Genomic DNA, 20981 nt, shown 5'->3' with positions numbered 1-20981 from the left:
ATTTAATTATTTATCAAAGGTGTATTTGGTATGACTAAAGATCTATGACGGAATTTGTAATATAAGATGATTCAGTTGAGGAAACAATGGTTCATCATTGATGCTTAGCTTAATATAAATCTCAAATACAAGTAAAAGGAAGAAAATACAAGAAACAAAAAACTAAAATAAACAAGGAAAGCTTGTTTCTTCTATCATTTTGATAAGCTATAGAATAGATAGAAGGCTTGCTTGGTGGAAATGCCCAATTGTTTGCAGTTTAGTAGTGACTACACTAATGTAGTTCCAAGGTGTGTGATCTACTTTACTATTGTTAGTCTTTCACCTTACATGTATGGTGATCTCAGGGAATAATCAAACATTCAATTCACTCTCTCACTATCTAACTGATATTATTTCAGTGATATTTCCAATTACTTAACTTTTTACTTATTTAACCTTTTGATGGTATTTAACAACAAGGATTCTTAATTAACTAGCCTTAACCAGGTTTAGAATGATGCTATTTCCCTGGTTTAGATAGCCTTGTCTCACAATTGTCTCTCCTCCAGAGGTAATGATACAAGAGGTCTACTTTTTGTGGTAATTAGAAAGTGACAAAAAGTTATCAAATATACCAGTAGCATTATTACAATATGTGACCACAGCATTCTGTCATGGATAAATTACAGAGCAAAATGTCCACACAATACCATAAACCTTCTAACAGTCTTGAAGCCAAAACATAACCACTTACAATGACTGCTTCAACTCCAAAGGCCATCAATTTGATCTTAAAATTCAGAGATCAGTTATTTTCTACTTGCTAGGTAAAAAACAAAACAAAAACAAGAAAGAAGAGAAATGGTTATTCAGCTTGAGTTTCCCTTTATAGTATTGTAATCTGCACATTTTTCTAAAAAGCCTGGTGACAACAGATAAGAATAGATGGGAAGCTCTAAAACTCTACTCTCAGCCTGTTGACTCCATGAGAAGCAACTGTGTGAAAAAAATGTATTTAGTACACTGCTTGTCTATTTTCTGAGCTCATTTTCATATTTGTAAATCATATTTTTATCATATTTTTTTCATGTTTGTAAAGCATAAGAAACAAGATCAAGGTAGTCTTGATTGTTTTAGTTGCACTGAAGATGACAAGTGACAGTTTTTAACATGATGATAACTTTGTAGAGTATTTTGGTCTCACTTTTTAAAATTACTTTGAAAAGGTTGCGTATATCGATCCATCTATAAGTTTTATAGCCACAAGTTCTAGCCATATTCATGAATTATTGGCAGATAGGCAAACTGGTTGGTGACAAATTACTTGCCATGCATATGAAAGTTTTGTAAGATTAGGTTGTTTTCTTAACAAATAGTTTGACTATCTTCAACAGTTATTTAGTTATTATTTTGTTTTTCTGAGCATGGGACATTAATGTTCTGTTTTTACCTTAATAAATAGTTAATTTCAATAAATTGTAAACAGTTAATTAATTATGTGAAGGTGTAGTCTGATCGTCCGGGTGAGTGTAGTCCTGAGAAGGACTGTTGTCGGTGGCAGTGACTGACGTTTCGACAACCTGTGCGGAAGTCATCATCAGAGTCAAGTGAGTGATTGTTGTCAGTAGAATGTTCTTATTCCAGTTCGTGTGAAATGATCGGTTGGTTTTGCCGTGATGTTATTGGCTGTAAGACTCAAGTGACGTAAGTCGTTCGTGATTGGTCTGTTTCGGTCTGTCGGTAAAGCTAGGTTGTTCTTTTTCGGTCGTTTGTGATGTTTATGTCGTGAATGAGTCGTTTGTATGGGGCGGGTAGTTGTTGACATCTGTTTAGGGGAGTCTGTTCTAAGTTAGTAAACCAGCTTTCCAGAGTCAGTCGTTGAAAATAGTCAGTGCTGTAGGTTAGGCATTGCGCAGAGTCCCAGTCAATGTTGTGGTTGGTAAGTCGATGGTGTTCAGCAATGTGATTGCTGACATCACCTTTCCTCGTCGCCCGTCTGTGTTCAGTCAGTCTTGTTGTGAGGTTTCTGCCAGTCTCACCGATGTAGGAGGCTTGGCAGTCGGAACAATTGATCTTCTAAATCGTTCCCTGTCTGTTCCTCGGTTCGTCTTTGTCTTTAACGTTGGTTAGTAACTGACGTAGTGTGGTGATGGGTTTGTGGGCGACGCGGATGTTGAAGGGTAGTAAGATGCGCGAGATGTTTTCAGACATGCCTTTTATGTACGGTATGGTTGCTGTAGTCGTAGGGGTTGCGGTGTCGTTTGTTTCGGTAGTGGTAGTGGGTCGGTGAGTGTTTCTACTGACAACAATCACTCACTTGACTCTGATGATGACTTCCGCACAGGTTGTCGAAACGTCAGTCACTGCCACCGACAACAGTCCTTCTCAGGACTACACTCACCCGGACGATCAGACTACACCTTCACATGTTACCCCCGGGTTCAAACCATTTACTGAGTTAATTAATTAGTTGTTTGTTTAGTTGTTTGTTTAGTATGATGTATATTACATCATTTAGTATGATGATATATTACATTATACATATCTTGTACTCTGTTTTAAGCCTACCTCAGATTAAGTGATTAATTGACTTCATTGTCTTTGTGATTGTAAAATCTGAAATTTGATTAAATAATAAAATAAATAAATAAAAATAAAAATTAATAAATAAAATAGTTGTTTCTTCACTTGCTAGGTGTATAAATTCATAAATATAAAACTGGGTACATTTGGAGCCCATACCCTCACTGTTTTCTTTTCTTTGGTTCATTTGCTGAAATGGGGTGAGGCTTGAGGTTGTGATTTTCTTTTCTAAAGGGGGTCTCCCCTTTTTAACTGTCTGGATTCATCCTGGCTTATAAGAACTCCACAAATGGAAACTGACACAAGGAATGATCACTTTAATTGAGGATATTTAACTAGCCAAGGGTTTTTTTTGTCCTTATTTATTTGGAGTGGTTTATTTTGAAGTAATTTATTACCAAGCATCCTTCTTGCTTTAGTATAAATCGATCCTGTACATCAACATTTGTAAGTATTCCAGACTTTAACAAAATGCCATCATTAAGCATAGGATATGTTTAATATAATTGACAACATTTAGTGCATAGTTATCATATTAATTAGAATATTTAGCTCAAATGATGTTTTATTTCAATTGAATATGAAAATAACTATTTGAATGTCATCTGATATTTAGAGTACTTTTAAATATTTGTCTGATCAACTGCCTTTAGATTTTACTGGCAGAGAAGGAGGGAGGGTTGGGGACAGATGAAAGAATAGAAATCTAGTCATGTAAATACTTTTAAAGTGCAAGGTACTTGCTTTTTCTTTATCGAATAAACATGACAGTTTGTTTATTTTGCAGACATTTTTTTGCCATGCTAACTAAGACTTAGATGAGAAACAGAGGAACATCAACAACAATCAAACCATGGTATAAAAGACATGTTTGGATCATCTACCTTGTTTTTGCTTGTCTGTTTGTTTGTTTGTTTGTTTTTGCTGCATTTACGCACCCTTGGATTTAATAAGTCGTCAAATTTACGCACTGTTGAAACAGAAAACCACCCCCATCCCCCTGAAATACGCTTTGATCAGAGGTTAAGAATTGCTGAGGTAACAGTAAGTGGACATGATCATGATCCGTGGGGAGACAAGAGTGGGGGATTCGACGTACCGACGAAAGGACTAAGGGATTCATCTGAGATCTGGAAATTCAGGTCATTGATGAGGCTTACAATTACCCCTAAAAGAGTAAAAGAACACCAACTTTAATTTTTAGATCCGAAGTTTCAATACCTTAGGTTAATTAACAGGATTTCGCTTCTGATGTCAGTTTAAGCTATTGCGGTTGTAATGTTTTGATGATGTTTGATGGTACTTCTGCAAATCTAAAATGGGAATACATTTAAGTTCACTGGTAGATCCTATCGCGTAGGAAACAAGGGAATTTAAAGCTAGCAAAAGATATCTAAAGCTACAGAAATAACGACATTCGAACTTCACCTCAGTAACTGAAGAATCGACAGTTGAGTTTCGTCTGATTTTCCCTCAGCTTCCAGCGTAAAGGACCCAGAATTAGGAAGCTTCACTAAACAGGTCGATAATCTTAATCTAAAATACAAATAGCGTAAAATAATGACTCCAAAAGCCTTAAAATAAAAGCGTTAAAAAGAGGGCTTAGCGAGACCTGCATTCTCCCGCCAAAATCAACCATTGGTTGCATCATTAGTCCTACGTAGTGGGGGTGGGGAGAGAAAAGCAGACAAAATTAGGACACGCGGCTCGTTTACAGATCTATCCCCAGAGTTAAAGTAAAACACAGGGTCAAGTAAAACACATAAATAAACAAAACAAACCACAAATCGCTCTGTTTCCCAGTAGAAGGTTACAGAACTTGATAAACGCTTTTTGCCCGCGAAAAGTGATCGATGAAAATGCCAGGATGTTACATAAGTACATGAATTTCTGGAGTTCACAGTTCCTAGGTGTCACAGTAACAGTGTAGACGGAATACTTTTGTTCGCTGAGAATTAAAGGAGTACTACTATAGTTCGCAAAATTTTCTTAGTATTCTGATTTTTTTCGTAAGACGAAAAGCTGTATAAACACGAGTTCAAAGTAATTTGTAATAATTAAAAACAATTCATAGGAACAAACAGGCCATTGATCTTCTGCGAAGCCTTGGTAAACCACAGTTTCGTTAGGGAAAACGTTGCAGAATGGCCTAAAGTCATGGTATGAGAAAGAGAAAATAATTGAACTTCGAGTAAAATAAGTACAAGGGTAAACTGCCTGGAAGAGTACTGCTCGAAGACACCTTGAAACACAACGAAGATAGCCTTTCAAGAAATCTTTTTATCCTGCTGCAAAAGCTCAACTAAGAACATATATTGCCTAGCTTTGTGTTATAAACTTCTGCTTCACCAGCTGCAGTAAGCCGATTTTGAAGCTCTAGCTCCTTCATTTCTTCACAAGCCACGTTTAAACGTGCCACTTTTAGGTTGTCCTCATAAGCAAAGGCCTCTTCCTCGGTTGCACGTGGCTCTACTTCTTTGTCGTACGGAGCGCGAAATATCCAATATTTTTCCTCAACACTACAACAATCATTCATGGACCCCCCATCGAAAGAAAAAGTACTATTTACTGTTGGTGAAAATGGAGAACGGTGACATTTTTCGAGCAAGGTCAATGAATTCCTTTATTTACTTCGACAGAGCTTCGACGAAAGGGATAATATGATGCCACAATGGACAAAAACGCTGACAATATCGTTGGCTCAGTTGTTGAAGTTTTAGCAATGGCCAACGAAATTTAGTGAGTTTTAGTCAAACAATTCTAGGAAATCTCTTGCCGAGGTAAATTTGAATCGTATGTTTTTCTCTTTTCGTTTAGGATCTAAACTTTAATTGTCGGCATAAAAAATTGATTTTCAAGATCATCAATTTTCGTCTCAGTAGCACTTTAAGAGCCACTGATCGTAAATATCGAGAATCCGCCGACAGTTGCAAAATTCCGTACTTCATTTTATTTTTTCTAATGACCCTTTTAATGAACCTTTTTCGAAAATTATATCAAAAAGTTCTATCGCGCTTTGTTTTCTTCGAAAAATCGAGAAGTTCAAAATACGCCTATATTGTCCTGGTCCTCCTTCCCCCCCCCCCCCCCCCTCCGTAAAGCAACGAAAAATTATACAATTTCGGTAACTTCGTACGCTACAACGCGATACAATCCCGCTTTTTAATTTTGTGTGCTAACAGACTATCCTTTTGTCTCTTGGAAAATATTAGCTTCTTGTTACGTAAGGAGCTTTAAATTATGATTTATAAATTTATATGGCAGACCTGTTCATAGGCCACTGAAGTTGACCTCTATTTTACCTCTGCGAAAAAGACGCGAAGTACCTTATTTGAGGGTCTCAATGGGGTGCCGGCTTCTACGGTTATCGGCTAAAATTTTGGCTCTTTTACGGCTATCGGTTAATTTTTACAGTTACGGTTAACAAAAAAGTTAAAAATGAATTTCTTTGGTTCCAAAAGGTTAAATATTAATAAACCTGTGTTTTTTTAATCTTTAAAGCAAAATAAAGGTGTTATGGTCATCTCAGGCTTAAATGAGTTATTCTTTTGAAAAAATTTAATATTTGATAAATCATACCACTTCGAATATCATTTTACGCATAGAATCGTGAACTACGAAAAAGGATTCAATACAAGGCTATACACAACTTAACTTCCGTCATGCACTCTTACATTTACTTGTAGGAGTGGTGACCTGTTTGTCACATTTCCGTGACTCTTAGATTCACATTTCAAAGTGTCGGAGCCAAGCTAAGAAGCACGGCTTTGAAGATCTTTTAATATGAGATTTTTCGATCTCATTTTCTTAAAATGACATGTGCTCTTTGTTTTAAACCGAAAAAAAAAGAAGTTTAAGCTATTGCCAGGGAACTAACATTTCTTTTGTGATGGATGAAAATGATTATTCCTTCTAGCAGTTCATTATGAAAATAAATCAACTTCCTGTGAATGTCAGAGGCGTTTTTTGCAGCTTCGGGTATCTGTTGTTAACACGAATCAATAATGGGTCTGCAAGTAGGCATCCAGTTATTAAAAAAAAAAAAAACAAAAACAAAAAACAAATTTTAGGGTCCAGTGTTTTTTACGATAGCGAAGGACTGTAGAGAACGACTGCCTGAAGCAGCTTACAAATTGACAATGTTTACCGGCAACTTTACTTTATTAGTATTCCCCAAGGGGCTTTTCAATACTTAAGGTATGGGTCGCACTTGGGCAAAGTTTTCAACTTTGCCAGCAAAAAAAACACAGAAAATTGGAAACCGCAACCGGAAAACAAACTTTTGGTTTCAACTATCAGGGTCGCACTAGGTGAAAAAAATGTCAGTGATGACACTTTGATAAACCAGACACACGTTTATCGACGTGCTATGGGAAGAGAGCAGTGAGCTGAAAAAGGAAAACAAACGTCAAAAAAATGCGTCCCGTTGAAGCATTATTAATAACGATCACGGTGATGCTTATTCTTCTTATTCAGTTAAATCACGAGCACTTTTTTGTCTTTCGTATGATCTATGAAAGATGGGTTAACGCCTGTTTAACTGTTTTGACTGCCGCTATGATGAGAGCGAGAAATCGACGTCAGCGAAGATTACTTCGAGCGCCATATGCCTGGTCAGTTCCGCGACCAGTCGAGTCGTTTGCTGTTTACTGACAAGCGATGATAGTTACCGCTGCGATAGCTATTGTTTACCCCGAGTTTTCCGAAATCTACCTGCCCCACCCAAGCACTACGGCGTATTTGATGTTTTGGCCGGTTTTCAAAGTTTTTGCGAACTGGAAAAGTTAGGGTCGCATTAGGCAATGTGCTCCGATGACAGATACACCAAATTGACCACATTCACACCAAACTTTGCCAAGTGCGACCCATGCCTTAGTGATCAACAGTAAGCGTTTTGCAAACAGTTACATCTCTGCTAGTTGCTTTACTCAGGTATTTCAAGCTCGCGATCTCCTGAAAATAACAAATATTAATCCTCGGTAAGAAAACCAGTCTTTCGCTATCGAAACAATTAGCTCCCAAAACATGTGGGGAGCTAATTTAGTTTCTGCAATCCGCAAGATAAAAGACCCGCAAAAATTTCTTGCCACGCGGCATCCTAGTAGTCACGTACAAAATTCATAACTTTAAGAGTACTTACTGTTCAGCTCGCTTTCACTATCTGACTCAAGCAACAGGGATAGTTCCAGATCTAGCTGCTGCTGGGTCGATAAAGAATAATTTTCTATCTTGCCGCTGATTTTGGCGAGGCGGTAAAGTTTAAGGTCAAATTGCCCAAGACCGAACTTCCTGGCTTGCTCGTTAAGACCAAGAAAGTCAATAACGTTTTTCTTGAACGCTGAAAGTGTCCGATGCTCTTCTTGGACTCTGAGTCTTGCCTTGTATCTTTCGCTTGACCTTTCCTCACCCGTTCGATAAAAACTAACAACAGCTTTCAATACCGACATCGTTCAACTCACATGCACACTGGGTGAAGAAATTGGAGATCTTAAAACAAAAAGCTGTCAACTTGTCCTACAAAACGCAGGCCAAGTGAGGTCAAGGAAGTCCACCGGGGGTCCTTGAAACGAGCTTGGCCTATAAACGTACGAACCACATGTACGACATGTACGGAGTCAAAGTCAGCAAAATAAGAAATGAAACAGGTCATAAGTAAGTTTAGCACCTTCCTTAAAATTAAGAAATTTAGGGAACAATTTTTTTTTACGGTTACCTCTTTTGACCCCATTTACGGCTAACGGTTAAAATTTTTCAATTTTTACGGCTATCGACTAAATTTTTGGCCATTTTACGCCTATCGGTTAACCCCATTAAGACCCTCTTATTTCAACGGGCCACTATTCAGGCTTAACGTAACAATTCAGTGAAACAAACAGGAAACCTTCTTTGTCCCTTGCCGTCAATTAGCTATAGTCTGGGCATTGCAGAATCAATTGGATCAAGAATGGCTCTGTGGTTTCTTCAAATGATAGGGCCCAAATGTTTGCACTAAGATCACAGAAATATTACTTTCTTTTTTAAATTCGAGTTTTATTCTTCCAATTTTAAAAGCAATTCTCACGAAGTTCTTTCGTATCAAAACTGTTGATAGCTGACAAGAGGTAATATTTTGTACTATTAAATATGAAAAGTAACTTCCATTGATGAAAGTGTCTGCTTCTTGATGACGCTACACTCAATACACATAATCTTATTAACCCCAAGAATAATGTTAACGTTTTGAGGTGAATGTCCAGATAGGGGACTTCCCTGTTTTTCCATAGGTGAAATCGTTACGTAGGTTACGAAATCATTCAGAAATCGAATAGAAAATTTGTATTGATAAAAACAAGAAATTTTTCTTGAGCGAAATACCGGCATAAGTGGCATGATCACCAAGTAGATTGACGGTCAGGCGACAGTTATGACACAAATCCCTTCTTTGCTCAGTGATGGGAATCAGAAATCTTAGAGGCATTTTAGCTCAAAAAAGGTGCTTGTTTGTTTATTCTAAAAACTGAGTATGTCCTTCACTTGTTTCATTGCTACTCTACTAAAAATACAGGTCATATCCTCCAAGGCGAGTTTAACTGAAGACCTTATCTGGGTGTTAAAGACGACTTATCACTCGACAAAATTATAACAAGTTTAATCACAATGAAATTCAGCTGAGCATTCGCGACCAGTAATAATGATCGCAATACTGGCGATCAGCAAGAAATATTAAAGTTCGCACAGCGACTAGTATAGGTGGACAATCAGACATCGTTTGATGCCACTCTGGTTTAAAGATTTTATGAATGTAAGCGGGAAAATTACAATTCCTCGACCGATAAGTTTGCAAATGTCGGATAACATAAGAGGGTATAGTACACAGAAATAAATAAAAGTAATCTGACGGTCACTTTCCACACCGCTCCGCGGAAACAAAGAAATTAGGTAAGCAATGTCTATTCATATTGCAATAATTGTTTAATCAATTTTAAAGTATTGTCACGCCACAAATCATTTTCTCAGTTTTCGTTTGTTGATTTGATATTTGCTCTTGCATTGCATGCAAATAATTCTGGGTTTTATTGGGCGAACTTATTAAAATCCCAATCTCAAGGGGGTCTTAATCAAAACATTACATACACGACCGCCCATGCCAACGCCTAGACGGTTACATGTACGCTAGTCTCTAGCGTGACGACTGGCGTTGTCCAATGATGTGGCACCTTCTTCTCATTCGTTAATTAACGTGGTCTTGCGTTATGCGACAATTTACACGACCTGTCGTGTAACAGCACCCGGAAACTCTTCGCCAAAGTTATAGTTCTTCCTTTATATATAAGGATACTATACGCAACGAAGCGATCAGAAGATGCTGAGAAACCTTCTCTACTTTGTGACTATCGTTAAGATAGCGGTACGTATAAAATTCAGAGAATAGCATTATTTTCATTTGCTCTTTAAGAGCGCTAGTAATATAAACTTGATGACTACAGCACAATTTCCACTATGTTATTTTCCCTGCTTTAAAGCGAGTAACTCATGCAACTGTACGTATTTCGGAAGTAAATGATCATGCATCTTCGATCTTTACTTTGGTTCAGAGTCAGTCAAAGGAGTATTGCAAGTACCATCTGAATGTTGTCGCTGCTAAATTCCGCAATGTTATGATGACATTTCAATGGTGTTGTTGAAGCGTCTGTCGAAAAAAAGACAAGACACAACCTTTATGCCTCTACATTTCACATTGCTATGTCAAATTGCAATTGTTTACGAGACATCGCTCACCAACTTGGCGATGTAAGTTATATACAACAGCGACAGATTCTTTCGATATCGATGTGATCGACCAGCAATTATGCGTGGAATAAGATATTGCGCTTCACATGTGGCAGTTTCTTGGTTCTCGTGGTTAAAGGACAAGTTCATTCGAAAAATTATATATATTTTGTAACCACCGCTAAATATTTTACTCTAAGCCGAGTTAGTTACCATTTTTTCAGCCTCAAAGCCTCAAAGATCGACTCAGATTCTAATGAAATTCCACTTCAAAATAGCCAAAGCACTTCTATTTTGAATAACTAACTAGCTTAGTTGCAATTGTGACGTCAAAAGCGTTCAACCTTAATTACCCTCCGCTTATATTATTTCCAGTGTTCACCTTTCGATCGCGGTCATGGCGGTCCATAAACCGCATCGTTTCAAGTGTAAACCGCGAGCTCAAAATGCGGAAGAAAACGACGACGGAGAAGGTGAAATGAGTGTTCTATTAGAAATTTATACGGATAGGTCTTCTTGTGGCTTTTGCCAAGCGCTGCTGACGCTGAGTATTCGCTATCAAAACCAGGTGGATTTGAAAAACAAGACAGAGGGTACATATACATATACAAACAATCGTCTGTTGTAAGGAGAGAATACGTTTGACGGAGATTGGTGTCTTTTTGCTGAAATTGAGTGTTGGAAATTACACAGCAATAGATCAGTTGAAACGAACTAGATTTGTATTTTCCTCAGTGTACTTTGTCTCCATGTTTATTTTTCTATATGCAGAGGTTTCGTGTATTCAGTGTAATGAACGAGGGATTCCCAGCCGTGTGCTTAAACCGAGCGTTTTTACCAATGGTGATACTGGACTTCTTCTCATACCTTCTTCGAGCAGATAACTCATACGTTATCAATGCTGAATCGGTAGGAGCAACGCTGATAAGATTTTAGTTGCACTCATCGCAGGATATGTCATGTTCTACAGTTGCTCCTTGGTGGCATGATTTTTCTCAAATTGCATCGAGACTGTGAAGTCTTTGGATCCCAAATACATGCATTTTATAACTTGATCTAATTCAATTACAACTTTTTTTTTTTTGTTTCTTGTTGTTGTGTTTCTTACTTGTCTTGTGGGTAAATTACAAGCATGAAGATGGAGGCTAAAATAGTTTAATATTTTTTTATCGTTGTCTTCCAAAACAAAGAGAATGAAAGCAAAGCACTCTCTTGTTTTTCGATAAACAAGTATAGCCAGTGGTGAAGTAACTGCATATGCTTTATCATTGAATCATCTCAATTATTAATGTTCTACCAAAATGTAAGCCCTGGATCTTATAAGCTCGGAGAGAAGGACACAAATATTATTAACTGATTTTACATGTACCCTCTTGAGTCTACATCTACAGCTCTTTGATTTTTCTTATAATGTTAGAAAGTCCTATGGAGAAATGTAGCGGAAATGGAAAAAAATGAGTATATATTGGTATACTATATCGAATTATAACACTTCTAAATGACTGGTGCTAATACAGTGATCCTCAGTTATTGAAACCTGAATATAAGCAGGGCAATTGTGTTTTCCTTTTTGGAACCAGGGCAAAGTTTTGTGGTATTGCTGCCCCACGAATTTCTCTTTGTTTAATAAAATTTTGTCCTTCAGTAGATCAGTAGCTCTTTGATGAACTGATGAATTCATAAACGGGTTCAGCAAGCCGTATTCACCCATACCATCTGTCTTGTTTTCCAAATCTGCATGTTTTTGTCAATGAATGTGCTCTCTTAGTATTGTTAGCACTTGGCATTAGCCACAAGATGACATATCCATAGTTGGTAGTACATTACTCATTTAACTTTTTATATAACAAGTTTTAAAAGTTGGAAAGTATGATATCTGAACTAAGCTAGTTAGCTATTTAAAGTGGCGGCGTGCGTCAGCTACTTTAAAGTGGATTTTCATTATGATCTGCTGAAGCAACTTTTGAGGCTGAAGAAACGGTAGCTAACTCGGCTTAGTGTAAAATATTTATTGGTGGTTACAAAAACTTTGCGATTTTTTGAGTGACTTTGTCCTTAGCTTGCAGAGCAGGCGTTATTTGGGCCAGCTAGTGCTCAGTGTTTCTTGACGAAAAATGGCCGCCATCTTTGATTTTAATGGCAACGAAAGGCTGGGGAGAGAAAGTAATTTGTACCAAGGGGTGAGTGACAGTCGAAAATAAGGAGAGGGACTGGGGTGGAGGAGTGAAAATTACTCCCCGCCCTTCCCCCGCCCCCCACCCGCAACGTCCACTTTGACTCCAAATCAAGCATGGCGTTCGGACGGGTTTATGTATGTTCAGCCTTTGCAAGAGAAGTCCATTGATTATGGACACAACATATCTCACATCAACACGAAATATTTAAACATAAGAAGACGACAGAAGTTATTATTTTAATCTTGGTTTTCACGTGACGTCATCGAAATGAAGAAAATAAGGAATTACCAATCCCTTTGAGATTTTAGTTTAGTTAGCTATTAAAACAACTAAAGACATATCGTTTTGAAAACTTTCAATTTGATAAGGTTTTTCATCATGTGAAAAAGCAAGGTTGAGTTTCTAAGATTTTGCTTGACGATATTAAAAGGCTGATTTAGATGTTAATGGGCCAGTAGAAGACGAGTACAGACTTTTTGTAACAAAACTCGATGACATATTTTTTTTTGTTAGCTTCCGACCGACCTGAACCTTTGCGAGACTGTTTGAATATTCATCTTCTTCAATCTCTTTGATTCTCGACTTTATTTGATGAGTGGTTTTGATGATGGTGTGACAATGACAACCGGCAATGGGACACCGTGTATAAATTAATGAGTTATTTATTCTATTGTTGGAGCCTCAGCTGATCTTTTTGCGTTATGAATGAATATTTACCACAGGACATGTACCATTGGAAATATCAGGCACTCATAATTGCAGATTCCTTTGGTAGAAAACTAAGATCCGAAGCTAGTAACGACTCAAAAATGTGTTGCCTCTTTCAATTTGACTACGGTCGCGACTTTCCAATCAAATGTGTATAAATTTCATCAGTTTTTTTTTTCCTCGATAGATTTTTTCAGATTTTTATGGCTTTATCCAGAGAGTCCTCTTAAAGGGCATGTAAACCCAAAAGTCGTACATTTTCCTTTCATATAGCTGTTTAGCAAATACATCAAGTATACCAAAGGAGCAGTTCGTTTTTTCTCAAAAGTCCATTTTCACCATGTAAAAGCTCTTCCAAATTCGAAACATTCGCCATCTTGAATTGCGCCATCTTTCCTGTGACGTCACGCGGGTAGAACCTTCCGATGCTGGACGTCGAAAGCGCATGAAATACCTTTAAGTGTCCTTAGCATCCCTTGTTTCCTTGTCTCGTCACGATTTTTATACTTGCAATTTGCTTGAATATATTAAATTTTTTCATAATAGTAAAGCGTTGTGTCGTTCATTTTTGTAGTAATTCAAACAAATCCGGGCACACAATGCATAAATTTCCACAAGAACCACGTTTGAAGCGACAAAGGGTTAAATTTGTTCTAGTGAAAAGAGCCAATTTCGTCGAGCCGTCCAAACATTCTGTTGTTTGAAGCAATCATTTTTCACCCGACTGTTTTGAGAAAAACTACATGGTGGAATTGGGCCTTAAAAGAGTCGCTGATCCCGGTGCTGTACCAACAATTCAAGCCCTTCCAGAAAAAAATTCTTCTAAAGTAAAATAGCGACCCGTGCAGTCAGCAGATAGCGAGGATCCGGAGGTGGTCGACCGAACTGAGAAACAACCGAGGAGAAGTGAGCTCTCCAAAAGTAAAGGGAAAGAAAGGGAGAAAAATGAGAAACTCCTAAAAACCTCCCAAACTGTCAGCCTTTTGACTGCGAAGTCAGCTCGCTATTATGGGGTCTCAAATTCATCCCAACACCCGTGACAAACGAATGTAAAACCAAACCAACTCTTGTTATCTTGTTAGATTTATACGCAAGATGAACGCGCCTCCAAAACACCTTTCACGGACAAAACAAAGAGCCACATCCGTCTCATATCGAACTGAATGCCACAGGTTCAGCCTTCTGTTGCCCTTTAGAGCTAACTCGCAGAGATTACTTATCCAAGTCATAAAAGAATTTGTAACGCAATGAGGTAACGGCGCTTAAAGAGTTAAAAAAACCTTTGCTTTAAACCTCACAAAAGTAATACAACAACAGTCATCAAAGCGCAACTCGACAACGGAGTTCACTTCAAACCTCTCAAAGCGCCGATAGTAAAAAACACGCAAGAAAAGGTTTATGAGATCACTGACCAAATATATCGAGGCAAACACACTTTAATGGCATGACTAAGAAATGGCTTCCACAAACTCCCAATCCACCTGGATACACAGTCTGCCCTTGCTGAAAACAATTCTCATATATTATCCGTTTATCTCTGAAAGCTTAAACGGAAAAATCACTGAGGACACGCTTAGGAGAGAAAAAAAGTGCAATTTGAAGGCGATAATGCGACACGACTACAAAAGTCGTATGGTGAGTCCGTGCCGGTCTGTCTATACCTTTGTTCTTTCTCGTTTCGGGCGTGGTTATTTGTGAGGTACTGCTGCCTGTACGCGCGATAGCCGGTCTCCAGCACCCATCTATCGAGGCATGTTGTTTGAAAACCGACCTGGATGTTTAGTAACTCATCTTGGTTTCAGGCTCTTGTTCCTTTACATTTCGCCACACCTGCCCGATTTCCGTACAACAGACGCGTTCATGTGTTTTCGGCATTGGCTGACAAATTCCATACTCGCACCATGGATAATTTTATATAAAACAACTACAGAAGCTTATGTTAAAAAAAATTATCCTGCATTCGTTCAGATTTTAAACTCACTTTATTAGGTTTTCATACCAAATGAAAATAAATCACAGAATGGATTAAATACTAGTCTGTGTTTCCGAGACACTCAGTATCGCTGTCAACCGGTTTTGTGCTGCCTTCGTGCGGATCATTCGGTGAGCCCTACGCGGCTTATATTGATAAGGGCGGGCCCAGACTCCCCTAAAGGTTCTGAAGTATCCTCGTCGCTGTCATATAAGCTTAAGGCATTCGAGTCACTCTCTTCTGAAAAAACATCGTCCGAACCATTGCTACTCGCACGAGCTGCTCTATCAATTCTACTGAGGAAACCGTGTTGCGCAATATTTTAGTGCCACCGCTTAGGTCAGGACCCCTCGCTATTGTTTTCACCGGAAGTGGACGTTCAATTAAAAATGCCGATTTTTTCCCTAAAAGAAGTCGAATTGGGCAAAACGAATTGCAAATTCGTATTCTAAACCACTTTTTACATAGTATAAGAAAAACATGTATTGTTGGGTTTACATGCCCTTTAACCTATGATACTTTGAATTTGATTTTCATGCAATGTTTGTTTTATTTACAGACGCCCGCAATCATCATCAACTGCCCTCCTAACTTCTTTTTCGACGGTAAAGGGTGTCAAAAATGCTCGGGGTGTCCACCTGGATATGGTTTGAAGATTCTCTGTTCCACCACGCGAGACACCCGATGTCAGAGATGCTTAGACGCACGTGACTACTCGGATATAACTGGATCAGGAGAATGCATAAAGTAAGTTTAAAATTGAACTAAACTTCACATTTTTATCTGAGTTGATATGCAAAATATTGACAGTCACACTAGCCATGTAGCTAAAAGTTGAACACCAACTGTATTGTAACTCATTATTTTGTTTAAGACACTGATGATGAAAATTTAACATTTACTTATTATCCATCTTTTCCATATATATATATTTAATCGTTCCCCTATTTACTATTATTGGAATATTTCTATTTATTCCTCTATCATAACTTTCCAGCCTATCGATATTTGAAATCTTAGTAGGTTGTAAGAAACCTACGATACAAAAATGTAAAGGCATTGCATCACCTCGACGTATAACTTTTTGCTTCGAGGTCTTGCTTTCAGGGAAAGAGATAGACTGAGTCAAAAGAGATATCTTTGCTGGGTGCACTCAGCAAAGATATCTCTTTTGACTCAGTCTATCTCTTTCCCCATCACTTTTTTCTCTATCACCACCGATCGATTCACGTGGGAAGATGAGAACCAGTTTTTAACAAGTATTACTTGTTTTTTTAAGCTTACCGACATTTAGCTAAATATAAGCTAGGACAATTTTTAAATGGCATTGTTGATAATCATCTCACTCCCATCATAAAAAAAAAAAAAATAAAAACTGTTTTTGTTTCCTTCCATTCAAGGTGTGACAGTTATTCAAATTGTGTGCATGGTAATGCGAAAAAGATCCAAAATAAACACTTGGAGATTTGGATTCCTGTAGTGGCCATAGTGGTTATGGTAGTTCCTTTAATTGTAACTTACAAGTGTTACATAAGAAAGCGAGAAATAACCAGAACAGCCACTGATGTCAATCACGAGACTTATGATAACTCACATGAAAATTGTTTTTTGCTCGAGCCACAAGGTAAGTCATAAACATTTAAGTACTATATAATTTGAAATAAACCCCGGACGGTCTTTGAGAAGAAATTTTAGCCAATCTTAAAATCCAATTTTTTTAACTCAAAAAGTTTTGTCATTACCCACATTTTACTTGCATGTATAATTCTACCGGACTCACTTCGGCAAATCAATTTGATCTGCATTGAAATTACAGATTGTCGATAAATAATTAAGTGCGAAGCACTGACAACAAACCACCGCCCTAACATTACATCCACCACAAAAAAATTTGAATAACAACAGAAATGATACAAATACAAGACGTACATGTACGTGTGAAAGTCATGATCAGTATCGTTCTTCATGACAAAAACTTGTCAACCAATAATTCATTGCCGCATTAAAAGTGATAAGATATTACTACAATTGCAACTTTTCTGTATAAGGGTTGGATCGTTATGTAAGGGACCTTCGCACTCATGAAAGGAAAAACGTTCTTCGGGAGCTCGGAGGCAAAGACAATTGTGGTAAGCAAGCTTTTATTTTAACCTTGTTGAAACTTTTAAAAGAGGCTAATCAGTGGAGACTGGCAGACTCGTTGACTTTTCCAAGTCACTTGTTTTAGGGTATTTTCGGTGGCGTACTGTTGTGGAGAAACTCGATGATCCTGATTTGGAGCTTGAATCCAGAGGATGGGAAGCATCAGACAATAACGTAAATATCGACAAATTTCTCACTACATATGGTAAAAGAGAGGGAAGCACGATTAGGAGATTGGTGAAAGCCATCAGAGAAGCTGGGTACCAGGTTTCCGCCAACAAATTAGAACAACAAATTGATCAAGATCCGCAAGGTAAAGAAAGTTGACTGCTACAATAATTATACTAATGCAGCTATTATGATAAAGTTGATGCCAAATGGTCTTGCTAACTTTGTTGGTTCATTCTATTTAACTGATCACATGATTTTTTACTCATACCCGAGTAATATGAGGGGACATTTTCTCATTTATCGAGTAACACTTAGTCTGCCCTTAGACTTTACTTGTATCCGAAGTTCTGCTGTTGTGCACACTCGTGACAATCTTAACGATAACTCCGCATTCACAGTTCAGAGCCTTACCGCATTTAGTAGTCGCGTATCAAAGCAGGTTATATTGTTTTTTAACACGAGAAACCGATAAAACTGACCCGGTACGAGTGTTCCTGGTTGTGTACGAAAGGACTGAGTAGTCCGTGGCTGCGAAATGAGTGGTAAGCCCTATGATGAATGAAGAGATACTAAAAGATAATGACAGATACAATACAATTGAAAAAGGATAAATGCATCTTTTGAGTTTTTGAACAGAAATTCATGTTTATCTGGTCGTAAGACATGAATAATGGACTCTCAATGTTTCTTAGCCCTTTCACCCCCAAGATAGCAGTATTGATACTCTTCACTAGTTACGTTGGAATTAAACTTCATGTCGTGCAATTTTGGTTTGAAATCATACTTGTGATTTCAAACCAAACGCGCGGTGCGCGCCCGTTCGATTTTGAAATCACGCATATGATTTCAGACCAAAATGCACTCCACTCAGTTCAATTGCCATTATTTATTTAATTTTGTTACTTTGTCTTTAAAATATTACCTATGAAGTCATATTAAAACACACATACACCATAGGATTATATGAGGAAACTACTCACAGCTTTCCTCTTTTAAAAGTGAAGTTTGACCGAAATTCGTCTTGGCCACATTTCATTTGTAATTAAGATAGTATATTACCAATCTCAGGCCTTCTTGAAATTTCAAAAATATCGAGGAAGATGACTCACATTGCAAATAGATAGTTAACTGTGAAGGACTAAAATCGGACCACCACCTTGACAAAATATTGAAAATCTTTAACGAATAAAGAATACTGAGTTACACTTGCAATAATAATGATAAAAATGTAGTAAGTGCATGTATATGTCGATTTCAGAATCGTTCTACACGAAACAAACCTGTTAGCCTTCAATAACTAATTGCTTTATTTTTAGACTCTACTGTTTACTTAATATGTAGTCCAAAGTCTTAAAATATTACTTCTTCATGTTTAAGGTTTGGATCGTTATCTAAAGGACCTTAAAACCCAGGAAAGAAAAACCGTTATGCAGGAGCTTGGGGGCAAAGATGGTTGTGGTGAGCAAGCTAGTATTTATCGTAACTCCTGACAGTTTCTACAGAAAAGACCTAAATTTCTTTGGTAGAAGTTAAATATGTGAAAGAAAATGCATAACAGAATGTCAAACAGGCTCATCGCCCTGAATGACTGACTGAGTGAGTGAAAAACGCCTAGCTGACGAAACAGATACAGATAGACTGAGTAACTGATTGAATGAATGACCGGGTGTTACTTTAACTAAACCCAACTGACCGACTGAACAGCTGAATGGTTGACTGGGTAGCTGGACGACTGGCCGGCAGGCTAACAGACAGACAAACCGGCAGTCTAAATCCCACAGGGATCAATGAACGCTTTTCATTCCACTAATTTATTCATGTTTTTCTCGTTGCCATGCACCCACCAATAACGTAGCTCCATTTTCTGCCTTTAAAAGCACACACAACCCACAATTCCTCTATTCGCTCCGACGAAGGGCTAACGCTCGAAACGTCAGCTTTTGTAATCATTACGGTGGCCAATTTACCATTTCAACTTTGTTGATATATCCAAATTATAACAGACAGACAGACTGACTGACTGACTGACTGACTGACAGACAGACTAACCACCTGACTGATGTACTAAATGAATGACAGACTGACAGATGAACCGACTGACTAACTGGCTGGCTAGCTGGTTTAATGATAGCACGATTGACTGAATGACTACCTAACTGGCTAACCAACTTACTCATTATGACTGGCTGGCTGCTGGCTGGCGGGTTGTTTGATTGACTGACTGACTGACTGACTGACTGACTTACTTAGTGATCATGACCAAGAGAGGGTTTTATCTTGTCTTGTCATGACTAGGTACCGGCTTTAAACCCACAGACTGGCTGACTCTAAGAGCGCTTAATAAAAATAGATGACTGACTGACCTGGTTATTGATTAATTGCCTTATTAATGAACTGATGGATAGATTAATTGACATTTCTTAACCATTTATTCTAAAGGATACTTTATGTGGCATGCTGTTGTGGAGAAACTTGATGATCCTGATTTGGAGCTTGAATCCAGAGGATGGGAAGCATCAGACAATAACGTGAATATTGACAAATTTCTCACAGCATATGGCGAAAAAGAGGGAAGTACGATCAGGAGATTGGTGAAAGCTATCAGAGAAGCTGGGCTGCAGTTTCCTGCCAATAACTTGGAACAACACTTCAGTACAACTCAAGATCCCCAAAAAGAGGGGAGTTGTACAACTTCATCAGTTCGTGGAACTATAAATGATAGAGAGCCCATGTTAGCAACATGGCTATGACAATGCTGCGGATATCAATGATAATGTAACCTCGGCGTAAAAAGTCGTGATGTTTTGGTGAAATGTTTAGGCAGCTACCAGGTAGCTACTAGGCAGCTACCAACTACCCTTACACCTGGTCCGAATGATTCTTCATTTTCTTAAGTATTTTTCGTTGTTTAATTGTACATTCTCAGCGCTCCACGTTAAAACCATGGAGAATTCAGAGAAAAATTCTTCCAGTGAAAATTGCAAAGAAAATTTGCTATTTGTAGTGAAAATTGCCTGTTTGGAAAATTGGACTACTTTTGGTAAATAGTGTTTGTGGTCCACTGTGAAACATTTATTTGAAATATTGCATGATTCAAGATAACTTTTTCTTACCATAGCTAAAACTTAAAAAAAAATGACAGAACTACGTCACGGCTTGGCAATTTAAAAAAGAATCCTGATTTTCTTTTAAATTGCCAAGCCGTGACGTAGTTCTGTCAAGACCTAAAGTCTACCTTGAGTATTTGAACAAGCATGTGGACCGGCAGTTAGAACATCAAACAGTTTTCTGCGGCTTGAAAAGCTTAAGTCTTACAAGGTGTAAATAACATTCCATCATAACATTCCATCATTTAGCCTCACGATACCTTATTTCCCGTACAGTGAATAAAACAAATTAAACTGTGTCCACTTTTGAAAAGCCATAACTCGATTACCTTAAGATGAAATAATGCATATGGAATGCATATTTGTTTTTTTTTGTTGTTGTTTTTTTCT

At 37.8% G+C, this 20981-nt stretch overlaps 2 protein-coding genes and 2 long non-coding RNA genes across 12 annotated transcripts in view; 2 read left to right on the top strand and 2 right to left on the bottom strand.

Annotated features, from left to right (window-relative positions):
- Positions 1–3511, top strand: part of LOC111337260 (uncharacterized) — a 21264-nt gene extending 17753 nt beyond the window's left edge. For 2 of the 3 annotated variants that reach the window (XM_088760211.1, XM_088760212.1), the window contains exons 7-8: positions 1–1480; positions 2453–3344. The exon at positions 1–1480 is cut by the window's left edge and continues 403 nt beyond it. Coding sequence is in view for 1 of the 3 variants with exons in the window: in XM_022943533.2 (XP_022799268.1) it covers positions 3353–3372 (20 nt within the window). In the remaining 2 variants the exon portion in view is untranslated. The other variant, XM_022943533.2, reaches the window with a different exon arrangement.
- Positions 3472–4194, bottom strand: LOC148729961 (uncharacterized). The gene is made up of 2 exons (XR_016001280.1): positions 3994–4194; positions 3472–3733 (listed from the first exon to the last, which is right to left on the bottom strand). It is a non-coding gene; the product is annotated as an uncharacterized LOC148729961 (long non-coding RNA).
- A 4983-nt stretch (positions 4195–9177) lies between these two features.
- LOC148729960 (uncharacterized) lies at positions 9178–10640 on the bottom strand. Of its 2 annotated transcripts, none has more exons than XR_016001270.1 (2): positions 10528–10640; positions 9178–10234 (listed from the first exon to the last, which is right to left on the bottom strand). It is a non-coding gene; the product is annotated as an uncharacterized LOC148729960 (long non-coding RNA). The 2 variants fall into 2 exon arrangements; XR_016001269.1 differs by having other exon boundaries at positions 10324–10596.
- On the top strand, positions 9792–20890 carry LOC111337271 (uncharacterized). Of its 6 annotated transcripts, XM_088760180.1 has the most exons (10): positions 9811–9952; positions 11086–11223; positions 12374–12494; positions 14744–14834; positions 15731–15918; positions 16572–16795; positions 17220–17300; positions 17399–17626; positions 18862–18942; positions 19924–20890. In XM_088760180.1, exons 3-10 carry the CDS (start codon positions 12451–12453, stop codon positions 20232–20234), a joined length of 1248 nt encoding a protein of 415 aa, XP_088616306.1. In that variant the 5' UTR covers positions 9811–9952; positions 11086–11223; positions 12374–12450; the 3' UTR covers positions 20235–20890. The 6 variants fall into 6 exon arrangements, with proteins under 6 accessions (XP_088616309.1, XP_088616310.1, XP_088616306.1 ...); XM_088760178.1 differs by lacking the exons at positions 9811–9952; positions 11086–11223 and adding an exon at positions 10694–10787; XM_088760184.1 differs by lacking the exons at positions 11086–11223; positions 12374–12494; positions 14744–14834 and adding an exon at positions 10690–10787 and having other exon boundaries at positions 9795–9952.
- The last annotated feature ends 91 nt before the right edge of the window (positions 20891–20981 follow it).

This window comes from Stylophora pistillata, chromosome 5, assembly GCF_964205215.1.
Source record: "Stylophora pistillata chromosome 5, jaStyPist1.2, whole genome shotgun sequence".
NCBI lineage: Eukaryota > Metazoa > Cnidaria > Anthozoa > Scleractinia > Pocilloporidae > Stylophora > Stylophora pistillata.
The sequence above is the reverse complement of the archived record's forward strand: the minus strand, read 5'-3'. Positions and strand labels throughout refer to the sequence as shown.

Excerpts from the sequence above, each read along its gene's own strand:
- LOC111337271 (XM_088760180.1), top strand. The coding sequence starts at position 12,451 with ATGGCAACGAAAGGCTGGGGAGAGAAAGTAATTTGTACCAAGGG. Across the intron at positions 17,301-17,398 it reads CGGAGGCAAAGACAATTGTG|GGTATTTTCGGTGGCGTACT; the intron begins GTAAGCAAGCTT and ends CACTTGTTTTAG. Across the intron at positions 18,943-19,923 it reads TGGGGGCAAAGATGGTTGTG|GATACTTTATGTGGCATGCT; the intron begins GTGAGCAAGCTA and ends TTTATTCTAAAG.